Here is a 14872-nt window from a genome sequence, read left to right as displayed (position 1 = left end):
AAACAAGCTCATGATTGTAATAAATAGTAATTTAAGTGATTTGGGAGGGGGTACCTCAGGCCCTCTAAGAAGAGCACAGCTCTTTCTAGCTTATGCCTCATCTACACTAGGAGCACAAATTAGTCATTATATATCTGTCCCCAGTGTGGTTACAACATGGTTGCATTGTGTAGTCTAGATGGGCTGCGCAGTCCTTGAGCTATACTAATGCCTTGGATATGCCCAAGGATTTTATTTACTTGTACAATACAGTTGCGGTCTCGTCTACATTAAAAACTGGGAGCATGTTGTAACCTTGTCCCCTGACTTGGCTACAACTGTAGCGTATATGGGCCCCTGGCTACAGTTTCTCATTGTGCTTCCCACTTTCAGTGAGGATGGAAGCTTCTCAGAAGTCCACCCAATACACTCATGTAAATTTCAGTAACATTCAGCATTCACTATTGCTTTTGCAAGGTACTTGATTGTTCTGCTGATAGTTCACTTGAGTCTAACAGCATCAGTGAGAACTTTCCCCACTCTGTCTCACATACTTCCTGAAATTGTCCTAAGACTACCAACTCATGCGGGCAACTAAATAGCTGTCAGAGTAATGACCTGGGCATTGCCAGCCTGGTGGCTCTTCCAGCAAACTCTTACTTGTATATATAGCTCGCAGAGAATAAGATGTAGGAAATTACATCCTTCAATAGGTTTTGTATCTTCAGAATGCTTTGCAAGCATTAACTCATTAATCCTCACACTCATTTTAAAGATGGAAAAACTGAGGTAGTGAGTGTGATGGGGTGTTCACTCTGAAGGGCTTAATGGATGCCAAATCACAAAGAGGATGGTGTGGTTCCTGGAGCAAGAGAGGTGCTGCAGACCAGAGAGAGACAGAGTGATGTTATGCAACAACAGGAAGGAGCATAGATCTCACGAGCTAATCAACAGGGTGGCCAGGCAGAGGCTCCAGCCTAGTAATGAGTGGAGCACCCCATGAGTTTAAGCTACTTGCTCAATTTAACCAGAACTCAGAAGTTTCCAACTCCCCCTCTTGTGTTAATACCATTAATCCACACTGCTCTAGAAGCACTGATGAGTATACTTGATGTTAGTATCTCCCCTTTCCCTTCCTCCCCACCCCTTCCCAGGCCCCTCTTAGCTGCTGCTCCCCTCCACCAACAAAACCAGACTGCAGCCTAGTCAGGCAAATGCTAGAACCTCTCCCCGCTCGCTAGAACACTTTCCCCACAATTTGACACCCAATTTCACTATGGTTCTTTCCTGGTCTCCAGCTTCAGCCCCAAGCCCAGGCTGACTCCCTCTCTCTGGTTCTTTATCCAAGGGTCAGGACTGGAACTGGTAGCAGGGAAGGTGTGTACGGTTAAGACTCTTTGCTGAAACAAGTTCTTGTCTTGCTTCCCAGCCGCTTGAGACCGTTCCTGGGCATGCGCCCAAGTATCCATACTTTACCCTAGTGCCTTGTCTATGTGCAAAGTTTCACTGGCTCAACTTTAAATCAGTTTTAAAACCAATTTAGTTAAACTGGAGCAAAGAGACTCAATTTGTGACTCAACTTGATTTAAACCTGGTTACATCAATGTAGCCTGATAAGGCACTAAGTTCATTTAAATCATTAGTTAAGCTAAACTGATACAAACCAGGTTTAAATCAAAGTAAGGGTGTCCACATAACATTCGGTACCATTGGTTTAAAAAACAAACAAAACAAACAAAAAAAACCCAACACTTTTAGCTATAAACTATACCATTTTTAATATAAAGGCATTCAAATCTGGCACCACCAATCTATCTGGCAATTAGCCAGTTACCTTATGATACAAAGCTAAATCTGCTTTTGTCCTTTGTTACTTCAGAATGATTTATTGACTAAATGACCTTATAAAATAACTTTCCCCAACCAGATTAAGTAAACACATTTCTCCTTGTGTTTTTTACTCTTGAAATATCAGGACTGATCAGTTCCCTGTCTTTGCTGCAGGTGATTTTCAAAATCTTTGGCGGACTTGAATAGTGGTAACTAAGCAGCTGCCTCTCTTCTATCCCACAGCTTTGTGAAACTTGATTCCTGGAGAGTCTAAGGAGCTGCCCCACAGTTCGGACTGCAGGGGTGTGAATAGCAATGAGCACCAAAGTGCTATGCTGTAACTCCCCTGGGCAGATGCTGCAGGTGGAAACTAAAAGGTTCCTAGTTCACCAACAGGACTACATTAACGCAAACTAGACACCTTTTCATTTGCACCTCCACCATCTACATGAGGAGTTACAGCGCAGCACTTTGGTGCACTCTGCTATTCAGATCCCCATAGTCCGAACTGTGGGGCAGTGTAGAGCAAGTCCGAGGCTTGGATCCTGATTCAACTCAGCACTACGCATATGCTTAAACCCATACCTTGTTTCAACATGAGCTCAATTGCTTTGCTGAATCGGGGTGCGAGTGCAGATCACAGCTCCATGGAATAGAAGGGGGGGACATTGGAAAGTTAAAAAAAAATAGAAGTGGAAAATGTTTTGAATAAGAGCAACTGTCTTAAGCCAACCTTTATACATCACAAAGGAGCGGGGGGTGGGGGGGGGGGAAATGTGTTTGCTTTGAAATTCTCCATTTGGATTAATGGGGATTTGTATGAGTCAATGTTTCATCATAATTTATCACTCATTCACATTACAATAGAATTCAGGCTTTACGCCTTTGGAAGAGAAGGCATCAAAAATATAAAATATATGTGAGGGAAATAGTGTATCTTAATGGCTTTCGGATGGACAGAATTACTCACATGAGTGAGATTAATGGAATTCCCTGTCAAAATAATGCTTTGCGTGCTCCCTAACATCTGTCCCATGAAGTCACAGCTGCAGAAGTTGTTCCTGTTATAAAATAATATTTGCTGTCCTGGAGAGTAGTTTCCTGAGTAGTGTAGATGAGAGAAGTACAAAGTGAAGTGAGCTGGACTGGCATCCATACCAGAAATAACACAATGATGTTCTCCTGTCAGAAGAGCTGGTCAGTGATAAGTTTATGGAAGGGATGGTATGATGGGATAGCTTAATTTTGGCAATTGATCTTTGATTATCAGCAGGTAAGTATGCCCAGTGGTTTGTGATGGGATGTTAGATGGGATGGGATCTGAGTTACTGCAGAGAATTCTTTCCTGTGTGCTGTCTGGTGAGTCTTGCCCACATGCTCAGGGTTTATCTGATCTCCATATTTGGGGTTGGGATGGAATTTTCCTCTGGGGCAGATTGGCAGAGGCCCTGGAGGTTTTTCGCCTTCTTCTGCAGCGTGGGGCATGGATCACTTGCTGGTGGATTTTCCGCAGCTTGAGGTCTTCAAACCACAATTTGAAGACTTCAATAACTCAGACATAGGTTAGGAGTTTGTTATAGAAGTGGATGGGTAGGATTCTGTGGCCTGCTTTGTGCAGGAGGTCAGACTAGATGATCATATTGGTCCCTTCTGACCTTAAAGTCTATGAGTCTAAATTATTATTTTTTATTTGCAAAGTCAGCATTTTATGCATTTACTCTTTGCTCATAAAGGGCCCCATACTTACTGACACTGAGTATTACCTTACCCCAGGAGTAGCTTTATTTATTGTAATGGCACTTCTTCTGGAATAAGGCACCAATCTACATGAGTAAGGGTGACAGAATCAGACCTATATTATTTTAAGGAGAGAAAACACCTTGCTGCAGCTTACCAGAAGAAAACAAACTTCCTCACTACCATTCATGACTACTCAAGGGCCAGGAGGTGATAGTACATTACTAGTTTACACTTACCATTTCCCTCTAATAACTGGAAGACCTGTTATTGCAAGTGACTGAATTTTGCAAATTAGCAGGCAAATGAACAAGACTATACATACCTTTCAAAATGTTCCTAGGTACCTAAAGATGTAGGTACTGTGACAAAGTTCCTTCTCTATCTTGGTGGGTCCTGTGCTTATTGGAGGATTTGTTCACATCAGAGATTCATCATGTGGGTCAGGGAACAGTCCAGAGACCTTCCCCTCTGGTAGAACCCACAGTCCGGGTCAATTCCTCCTGTGTCTGATCAGGAATTGGGAGGTTTGGGGGTAACCCGGGCCTGCCCTTTACTCCAGGTTCCAGCCCAGGGTCCTGTGGACTGCAGCTGTCTAGAGTGCCTCCTGGAACAGCTGTGCGACAGCTACAATTCCCTGGGCTACTTCCCCATGGCCTCCTCCCAACATCTTCTTTATCTTCACCACAGGACCTTTCTCCTGGTGTCTGATAATGCTTGTACTCTTCAATCTTCCAGCAAGACACCTTCCCACTCTCAGCTCCTTACATGCACGCTACAAACTGAAGTGAGATCCTTTTTAAACTCAGGTGCCTTGATTAGCAAGTCTGTCCTAATTGATTCTAACAGTTTCTTCTCAATTGGCTGCAGGTGTCCTAATTAGCCTGCCTGCCTTAATTGGTTCCAGCAAGTTCCTGCTTGTTCTGGAATTGCCCCTGTTACCTTACCCAGGGAAAAGGGATCTACTTAATCTGGAACTAATATATCTGCCTTCTAACGCTCTCCTGTATCCATCTGGCCTGACCCTGTCACAGTACCTAGTAAGGTTTTCAAAAGCACGTAACTTCCATTGATGTCAGTGGGAGTTAGTTGCCCAGGTGCTTTTGAAAATCTCAGTAGGTGCCTAAATGTATCTAAAAATGTGACCCTTAGGCACTTCTGATAATTTTATACACAAGGCCCAATCCTATGAGGTGCTGACAACCTCCACTCTGCTTAGGGTGACTAGACAGCAAGTGTGAAAAATCAGGACAGGGGGTGGGGGATAATAGGAGCCTATATAAGAGAAAGACCCAAAAATCGGGACTGTCTCTATAAAATTGGGACATCTGGTCACCCTAAGAGGTCTCCACTAAGGTTAATGGGCACATGGCACTCTCTGCCCCAGCACTTAGAATCAGAGTCTAAGGCCAGAAGGGCCCACCAGATCATCTAGCCTGAGCTCTTGTATATCACAGGCCACACAGCACCCATACACTAAACCCAGTAACCAAAATGAGACCAAAGTTCTACAGCCCACCAGAGATTAAACTATTATATGCCACAGGCAAAAAATAGGAGAGACCAATCTGACCCAGGGGAAATTCCTTCCCAACCCCACATATGGTGATTGGTTAGACCCTGAGCATATGAGCAAGAAATAGCCAGCTAAGCTCCTGAGAGAAATAATGATTGGTGCCATCTCCGAGCCCTGACCCTCCCTGTAAAGTGTCCCATCTCCAGTCACAGCCATCTCTGATGCTTCAGAGGAAGAAGACCAAAAAACAAAAATCCAACACGGGGAATTGGGGGTGTGTGGAAAATCCCTTCCTGACTCCTGCAGGTGACCAGATGATACCCTGAAGCATGAGCTTTGAGACCTAAACCACAAGGGACCTCCAGGACTGCAGAGCCCTGCTGCCACCATCAAAAGCAATCCTGTCATACAATCCCACTCATATGTTCTCTGCTCAGCCCCTGCCCCAATCTGTTCTTTCTTTCCTTATACAGGGAAATTCCCATCATCCCACACAAAACCCTGTATGGTTGCTCTGTTGATGGGGACCCTAGCTATATAGGATCCCACAATGAAGGAGGTTAGGTTGGCTCCTGCATTAGACAAGAGCTGGTGAAATGCAGGCTGTTTTTCTTGTGCTGGCCAAAACATTTTCCCCATTGTATACGGTGGTTAAGTTCAGGACTCACTAGACACCCAGGGTCTTTAGGGACTTTGGAAGTTCCTGGAAGGAAGCATGGCTGATCTCATTTGTGAAGATGGGAGCAAGCTGTGCTTTGTTAAACTTCACCAACCACGAGAGATGGGGTCAGAAACACAGGTGATGGGCTGGCCGTTCCTCTGAGTTTCCTGCATTTCCATTTGGGTGATGAGATGGGGTGGGTGTCATGCCTGGTTCTGGTTACTTCAGTCTCAGCAAAGCTCATTGTGATGATTAATTATCATTTTGTTAAAGATATAGAAACTTGTAAGCATAGTGGTGACTAGTCTTTCTTAATTGTATTTAGCCTAGATAGAGTCATGTAAATCTCCAGTGGAAACGTACTGAAGTTTGGTTATTTTGCACCTCTCTCTAAAATGAACGGTCTCCCTGTTTTCAGCTGACTACCACAAATACTAGAACAGTGTTGGAGTAGAATGACAGTTCTTCTGCAGAGAGCTCTGGCTGCTCCTCTGAGCTGCAGTAACATTGTTTACTTCGGACATGATTAACACTTGTTTATTGCATGCTTTTGTGTTGTCAGTTAAAGTTTCCATTTCAGCCCTGACATGGCACCAAGTGAATCAGAGGGGCTGGAATAAGGCCTTCCGTATTTAAAGAAATCCAGCTGCTTGGAAACATCAAGTGTCAGCAAAGAAAGCACAGTTCAACAGGAGCTCCACTATCAATTCCTCAGCAACCGTGTGTGACCAGGTCTCAGATAAGCTAAATCAATACATAACCAAAGGGTCAATGTCTGAAGATGGTCAGAACCTTCCAAACCATCAGCGTTTCCCATCTGCCACTCCTGTCAAAGAGCTGGAGCATGTTTTGGACAGCTGCAGGATGGAATTAAATCATGTGGATGAAGTGTGGCCTAACCTGTATATAGGTGATATGTAAGTGTTATTTGAAACCGAGCCATTCTTTATGATTGTCAATGTAAGCTGTCACTGTTTTACTTGGTGATATCTGTAAAACAACTAGTAGTTTTAAAATTGACTTTTAGATTAGAACTTGAGTGTGCATTACACACTAAAGAAAGTACTTACCATACCAAAGAATACAGTTAGAAAAGAATTCCCACATTAAATATAAAATAATAAGGAAAAATATTGCATTATTACAGTTATTTTTAATGGCTTTTACAAATGCTCCAAACAGTACAGTCTCAAATTGTGCATACAACTGAGACACAGAGCTCTCTAAATTTGGTATAGAATATTTCTCATTTTATAAGACATGTTTTGTTTTTCAATAGATTTCCATGAAATGGATATTTTCACATTAAAAAAATTTAACACTCTAAAATTTGTTTTTAGAGCAAACTGATCTTCAGCTGGATTTTTTTTGCTCACAAATATAACCATTTTTTAATTAAACCGGACCCATTACTTTTGGTTAATAAGTTTGTGATGAAGTAAAGAAACTGCCTGCCAGCATGGCAGGGATTAAGGATAGCCTTTGGGCCCAGCTAAGCCTGCCGCCAATGCCAGACCTGGAGCGGGTAGAAAAGGAAAGAGCCTGGCTCAATTCAGGGCTGACTGGTAAAGAGGCAGGAGCTAGCTACAGTCCAACCTAAAAGGAAGGATCACTACCTGCAGGCCAAGTCAGCCACTATGGAGCATGTTCTGTCCCCCAGCCAAGGGAGATTGCAGAGAAGAGCTAGGTGCCTCCAGTAACTGGGTGACTGCACCCCAGAGACATTGTGTGGTTTGGCTTCACCTAACTTACAGCTGCCCCACCTGAAGGAGCCTGGGACCATGGCAGGATATGGCCCAAGATCGACGAGAAGGTGCCAAGGGAGGCAAGCCACCACAACAAATTGGACTATACAGGCCATGCCCCAACTGAAGGAACACTGGTAGGAAGTAGCCTAGGATTGCCAAATTTCCAGTTGCACAAAACCGAACACCTTAGCCCCACCCCTTCCCCAAGGCCCTGCTCACTACATTCCCTCTCCCTTGGTGGCTCGCTGTCCCCCATCCTCACTCACTTTCAGTGGGCTGGGGCAGGGAGTTGAGGTCCAGGAGGGAGTGAGGGCTCTTGGGGTGGGGCCAGAAATGAGGAGTTCAGGGTGTGGGCTCTGGGGATGAGGGATTTGGGGTCCAGGAAGGGGCTCCAGGCTGAGGGGTGGGGCCAAAGGATTCAGAATGTGGGAGGGGGCTGTGGGTTGAGGCAAGGGGTTGGGGTGTGGGAGGGGATATGGGCTCTGGGCTGGGGCTGTGGGCTCTGCACTGGGGCCAGGGATGAGGGATTTGGGATGCAGGAGAGGGCTGCAGGTTGAGGCAGGGGCTTGGGGTGCAGGAAGGGGTAGGGGCTCGGGGTGCAGAGGGGGGTCTGGGTTTGGAGGGGTGCAGGGCTGGGGCAGATGGTTGGGGTGAAGGGGGTGAGGGCTCTAGCTGGAGGTGCAGGCTCTGGGGTGGGGCTGGGGATCAGGGGTTTGGAATGCAGGAGGGGGCTCCAGGTTTGGGGGTCTCAGGGCTGCTGCATGGGCTTACCTCAGACAACTCCTGGTCAGCAGCGCAGCGGAGCTAAGGCAGGCTACCTGCCTGTCCTGGCTCCACCCTGCATCCCAGAAGCAGCCAGCAGTAGGTCCGGCTCCTAGGCACGGGGGCCAGGAGGCTCCACGTGCTGCTTTTGCCCAGACGCACGGCCCCGCCAGCTCTGATTGGCCATGGTTCACAGCCAAAGGGAGTTCGGAGCCAGTGCTCAGGGTAGGGGCAGTGCAAGGAGCCCCATGCCCCCCCCCCCAAGCTAGGAACCGGACCTGCTGGCTGCTTCCGGGGTGCAACGCAGTGCCCGGACATGTAGGGACTAGCCTGCCTTAGATCCATAGCACCGCTGATTGAACTTTTAACAGCCCAGTCGGCAGTGCTGACAGGAGACACCAGGGTCCCTTTTTGACTGGGCATTCCAGTCAAAAAAACAGACACCTGGAAACCCTAAAGTAGCCCAGGACTGTGGATTTAGACTCCCTCCTTGGAATGCCCCCTGTTCAGGAGTCAACTCACACAGGGCCCTGGGATGGGACCTGATGGAGTGGGAGGGTCTGGGACCCCTACCCCCAACTGTCTGAAAGACTGAGGCACCTTGATCAAGGAAACAAAGGGTTGGAAGTTGGGCACACCAATTATTAGGCCACCTGGACCTACAAGCACCTGTGACAAAGTTATTTTGGGGATATTTTTGCTCTATTTTGGAGCTGTGGTAGCTATCCCATTCTTAGACCTTGACTCAGCAAAGCACTTAAGCACATGCTTAACTTTAGGTATGTTCTTAAATACAATTGAAGTCAATAAGATGTAAGAATGTGCTTAAAGTTATACATGTGCTTTACCGCTTTGCTGAATCAAGGTCTCAAGATAAATGAAATTTTTCTTATATGCCCAATTTAACCCTTTCCTACAGCTCCCCCAGAAGACTCTAACCTTCCTAACACTTTCTATGCTGCTTCTCAACTCTTCCCGAACTGCAAAATTTCTTATCTTATTTAAATACACACACTGACTTCTCTGCATTATAGCTTTAAAATAATCAACTATACAATCTGCACTGTTGGCCGCAGAAATCCAGAAAAGATAACTTAAGTGTTTACTGCTTAGGAAGTATTTAAGTATGTTCTTTTCATGCTTAGTCCCAGTGGCCTATTCCCATGCTTAATATTTGCTAGAGCAAGGCATTTAAATTTCAAAGCTGGATAAGTTAGGCCCTAGCCAGAAAGCCTTTTGCATGCAGAACTCCCACTGGGGTTGATAAACATTCCATGCTCAGAGGGCTTCCTGATCTGGAATTGTAATAGAGAAGTGTCATTAGGGGCTGTACAACTGGGAGAGAAGGATTTCATTTCAGCTCTACAGAAGTCACAGGCACAAAGCCCTCTGACATGAATTTTGTGCAGGGTGGCTAGGATTTCACCCTGTATTTGCTTCTTTCTGATGCATAAAGAAACATTAATTTTGCCAACTGTGCAAGTCTAGAACCCTGTTTTTATTATCAAACAGGTCTTCCAACACCATCAACAGGCTTAAATATTTGGACATAATAATCATGATAATTACCATAAGAGAAGGAAGGAGCTACTAGTGATTCTTTAGCTACATTTCCCTGTGATTATATTCTGAAAACTGGAAGTCTTAGCAATAAACAAACAGAGCATAAAATAATGAGCAAGCATGTGCTGGGGAAACAAGACCATATGTTTCAAAAATTGAAACAATACTTTACATTTCAAATTCTACTAGTGCAAATCATGAGTTCTGATCTGCTTTCCAAACCTGTTGGATTTGAGGCCAGTGATCCTGCAATGGTATAATGGAGGCCTTGTCATGCTGGCGACATGCCATAATTGGTGGCCATCTTCATTGCATTTTTATTTTAAAATGCATTTATTTCGTTGAAGGGTTTTTTCAACAAGAATCTGTATTCTTTCAAGAGCATTTAAAAAAAATCCTTGGTTTCAATTTACAGTTGAGAACAATGTCTGTGTATGCTCTGCAAAGATCCAACAGCAGAAAGGGTTGAGCAGAGGAACAAGGCAGCAGATCTTGAACATCGAAGAAGAGCACAGAGTTATTTAAAAATTGAAATTAGTAAAAAGCAAAACTACAGAGTTTAACTGAATTTATCAAGAACTCCAGACAGGATTTTCCCCCTCTATTGAAATCAATGGGACCATTTGCACAAGCATCAACTATTCTCTGGAGTAAGCACCTTCTTAGGAGGGAAAGAGAAAGAGATATAGGGCTTTGAACTTAGAGGCCAAGTCCATTGGAGTCAATAGAGGTCTTTCCATTGATTTCAATAGGCTTTGGATCAGGCCCTTTCTGAGCAAGCCTGTGTCAGTGGAGATTAATTAGCATCTGAACTGTGCCATACGGTACAGTATTCTGTAGTGCTATCATAGATTTACAGTTTTGATGGCCTGTTTCCTGAGAATTAGACCTGTATAATCACGCAGGAGGCTGCTTGGCAAGCGGAAATGAAAGAACAATCTAGAGTTAAGACTATATTTTGCTAATAAAGCCTTTTTCATCTTGAAAGCTAGCCTCCAAATTTCTTAACTTATACTGTGCAAACAACCTGAACCTCTCTCCTTAAAAGCAGAATACTAATGGCTGCCTGCTATATGCTGCTGTTCATCACAGAGGACCCTAAATGCTCAACAAACTGACTTACATTGATGTACATGCATCACCCATAGTGAAATGCAGAGCCCTTTGGGGTGGAAGGCTGAAGGCCTTGAACAGCGCAGAGGAATGCTGCACAACAGTTCAGGGCAAAACATGAAGATTGCCATCCACAAATGAATCTAGCTGCTGAATTTTAAGCAGGCAGAATGTAATTAACCATTGGAATTTAGCCAGGTTCTGTGGGCTAACACCCCTAGTCCTGCAAAAATGCATTCGGAAATTATTACAGATAGAGGCGAAATGGCTGCAGACTAAACTAAAAGCTTGACTATGTCCTTTCAAAATGGGAGATGCTGAACCCATTTGTGAAGTGAACCTCCTTGTCAACTACTCAGGGCCAACAAAACCCCTTGACTTCAGTGGAAATGAAGGCAGCTTTGCATCTCTCAGGATTGGGCTTTTAATTCTCATTAAAATTCATAGGAACTTACACAGATAGAGAGAAAGGAGGTTATTTTCGTAGACATGAAATCTCTTTCCATATTTATGTACAATTGCATATTTTCTATGTGCAGCTCCTATGTGATCATCAGATTAGAAATCACAACTTTCTGTCTCATGCTTGGTGTTGTGCCATGCAAACAGATCTCCAGGTGTAACAGACCCTGAACTGTTCAGTGACATTCAGTCTCAATAAGAGGCATCAGGGATTTGACCACATCAAACTCTTTCATTTAATACGTTTCCTTGTGACTTTTTATACCTAATTCTTGGTAGCTTGATTGCACATGACAAGGAAGAACTGAGGAAACTTGGCATCACCCATGTACTGAATGCTGCACATTCCGCATGGGAAAGTAAAGGAGATCAAACCTTCTATGGCCAAGAAATCCATTATTGTGGAATAGCTGCAGAAGATTCAACTGATTTTAACCTGCGTGAGCATTTCTACCCTGCCTCAGAGTACATTAATAAAGCACTGAGTGCTCTGAACGGTAAGTGCCTTTCTTGATAATATTCTGTGCTTATGTAGTCCTTTTATCCCAGGATCATCAGCTGCCATACAAACATTACCCAACACCACTGGGAGACAGACTCCCACAGCACACTCACTTCTGGAGCGCCTCCAAGTGGCAGAGTGTGGTATCACAGTCCTTTTCTTGGCCCCCGCAGGCCAGCCTTGCTGTGTCTTCAATGGCTTGACCCTCTGGCCAAGTCATAAAGTCTGAATGAACCCCTTCCAGGGTATTAAAGAGTCCAATAAATAAATGGTCTATTTTGTCCTCACTAGGGTCTTCAGCCCTGGCTCTGGGCCCTTTAAATTCAGCCCTTTGTTCAGGCTCCCAAATAAACTCCATTTCTTTCTTGGGGTTTACATCACTTTACTTGTAGCCAGTTGAGGAACCCAGGCCTGCCCATTACTCTGGATTTCCAGCCCAGGAACCCAGTAGAGAGCCACCACATATTGCCCAAGCCAATTAATTGCCACTTGTTCCCTGGGCCTCTTCCTAACTGTATCCTCGAGCTTCATTCTTAGCTCAGGGTTAAGGTTCTCATGTCCTCTCTCTCCTCTGGAAACCCAGCTATGCTTAATGCAGCTAGAACCAAAAACTCTGGTTATCCCTCAACCTCCTGTGGCCAGAAGGGGGCACCTTTCCTCATCCCTCTGGTCCCAGCCAGGAACTGGCTTACTACAGACCTGCAGATCCTTTCATCTGGGCGAGCAGGGTCATGATGGGCTGTCTCCCTTTAGAGATGGGAGGAAAATGGGACACCAAGAGGTTAAATAGTACACACAAAGTCACACAACAAGTCAGTGGCAAAGCTAGGCATCCAGGCTCCACATGGGCCCCCTTGTAATCACTAGACTTGCTTCCCTTTTTTGAACAGAAGGAAAAAGGCCTATGGAGGATGATGTAGTTTAGAAAGCGGTTAATATATAACAGCTGGAATATGATGGCACCAGTGTTCTGCATTGATTCATCAGAAAGCAAATGCACATGAATCACTCCTCCTCTGGCTACAAAACAGCCAAGAGCAGATATTGCAATAAGGTGATGTTGTGATACCAGCTATCACAGAGAGATGTGTCAATGAGCCATTGACAAGGTCCAGGGTCATGCTGTTTCCTCCTGTTACAAATCCATCAGGACACAAGCCAACATTACCAGTAATTACTGTTCACTTATGGAATGGATCCCTGTACTATTTAAAGGGCTACAGTCACCCCAGTTAGCATCAACTGCACCTCCAAGAGCCAATAGTGGGCTGCACTTCAGAGCAGATTCATCTCAAAGGAGAAAGCAGGCAGTGTTGTCCGCCCCCCACCCCTCACAGACCCCGTACTCTCCCTCAAAAGGATCCACCAGGGAAGGCAGTTGTAGATTCTGACAGAGGCTTCAGTAGGGATGTGCTGAATAAACACACCTCCCAGCAACCCTAGACACACCCAATTCTCCAATCACCACAAGCTTAGTTTTGGGCCATGATAGCTCCTTTTAAGCCCGTTAAGGGAAGGTAGGTTGGGGCTACTTTCTGCTGGCACTGCCTCCCCTGTCCTCTGAGAGGATTTTCTGCCTCGAGGGCCATACTCTGTAGAAGATGATGTTAATCAGGAGGGAATTTACCTCAGAGATACATAATATCTTGTGGACTCTAAAGTCTGACCCCCTCTATTTCGTAAGAGTAGTCCAGAATTAACTTGCCCGAGACCCCCGACCTATTTCATATACTGGAGGTTGAATAACTATCACATTAGAATGGTTTTTGGTCATTGATCCAGGATGTATTCAAAGCAGTGTCCAAGAGGTGAAAACTAGGGCAATCCATTATCAACGTGCTGAGCGGCTCAAGACCCATAATGACACTTCTGAGCAGACTGGAGCAGCACAATTCATCTTTGTTTCTCTTTTTCAGGAAAGATCTTAGTTCACTGCGTTGTTGGTAAAAGCAGATCCGCCACCTTGGTGCTGGCTTACCTTATGATCTACCATCACTTCTCACTGACCGATGCTGTCCAATGTGTCATCCAGCACCGAGCCATTTCACCAAACCGAGGGTTCCTGAAACAGCTACACGACCTAGATGTTGAATTGCAAGACAGGACAAACCTGTGTGAGCTCTTATAATGTGGGTGGGGGAAGATCAATAGTGACTACAAAATATGAGGTGCCCCAAAGTATTAAACGAAGTAAAAAGATTAAATGAATCTGAACCAAAATTCTAGTACCGAAGCCTACCCCTGTCCCACATTTTGTGATGGGGGATCTCATAATCTGAACTTGGATCTGGCTCTGAATTTCACATCTGTCTCCTCTCTCTCTCTGTCTCAAACTGGCTTAACCCTAACCTTGATCTGAATAATCGTGATCTTTGGGAAGGTCAAAATCCAAATCCAAATTTGTGGTTTGGACCTGTCTCCAAGAAGAAACAGTGAACTAATTGTCACCTGTTGAGTCTCCATTTGTATATGCTGCCCTTCTGGGATTGATCCCATATTTCACAGTAATCCTGGCTGAAGAGAACCCTGCAACAACCCTAACTCTTCATCAGGTGCAATTTGCTTTGGGTGGCTCTCCGCTCATGGAGAGAGAGAGAGAGAGAGAGAGGGAGGAAATGTGTTTGGTTTTTCTACAGTTTAAACCCATGGCTTCCCCATTTCCCACCCCTGCTCCCGCGAGGGAGAGTCAATTCAAGAAGGAAGCAGGGAATGAATTTCTCTGTAAAGGACAGCATTTATGCTCTATTAAGGACAGAAAAATCTATCAAATGCTAGGCTGGCCTGAGTGGACACCTTGCAAGTTACAAGTGCACTGTACTTACATCTTTTACAAATCAGAGACTCGCTCCTCCCCTTTCTTCTGTATTTTCTTGGTACTCTGTCCATTGTCTGTTCCATTTTCCCTTAGGGATATTTTTCCTCTCTCCCATTTTCCACTCCTTTTCCAGCCTCTCCTTAGCTGAAAGCAAACCTCATCACATTCACATTTGAACCAAAAC

General features: G+C 44.8%; 1 protein-coding gene across 1 annotated transcript; it reads left to right on the top strand.

Moving 5' to 3' along the window:
• The first annotated feature begins 6336 nt into the window (after window positions 1-6336).
• On the top strand, window positions 6337-14438 carry LOC116834257 (dual specificity protein phosphatase 26-like). Its single transcript, XM_032796239.2, has 3 exons — window positions 6337-6640; window positions 11651-11868; window positions 13790-14438. Exons 1-3 carry the CDS (start codon window positions 6495-6497, stop codon window positions 13999-14001), a joined length of 576 nt encoding a protein of 191 aa, XP_032652130.1. The 5' UTR covers window positions 6337-6494; the 3' UTR covers window positions 14002-14438.
• Window positions 14439-14872: the final 434 nt, after the last annotated feature.

This window comes from Chelonoidis abingdonii, chromosome 15, assembly GCF_003597395.2.
Source record: "Chelonoidis abingdonii isolate Lonesome George chromosome 15, CheloAbing_2.0, whole genome shotgun sequence".
Classification (NCBI taxonomy): domain Eukaryota; kingdom Metazoa; phylum Chordata; order Testudines; family Testudinidae; genus Chelonoidis; species Chelonoidis abingdonii.
The sequence above is the reverse complement of the archived record's forward strand: the minus strand, read 5'-3'. Positions and strand labels throughout refer to the sequence as shown.

Coding starts and splice junctions, on each gene's coding strand:
- LOC116834257 (XM_032796239.2), top strand. CDS start 6,495: ATGTCTGAAGATGGTCAGAACCTTCCAAACCATCAGCGTTTCCCATCT. Junction 6,641..11,650: donor AACCTGTATATAGGTGATAT/GTAAGTGTTATT, acceptor AATTCTTGGTAG/CTTGATTGCACATGACAAGG. Junction 11,869..13,789: donor AGCACTGAGTGCTCTGAACG/GTAAGTGCCTTT, acceptor TCTCTTTTTCAG/GAAAGATCTTAGTTCACTGC.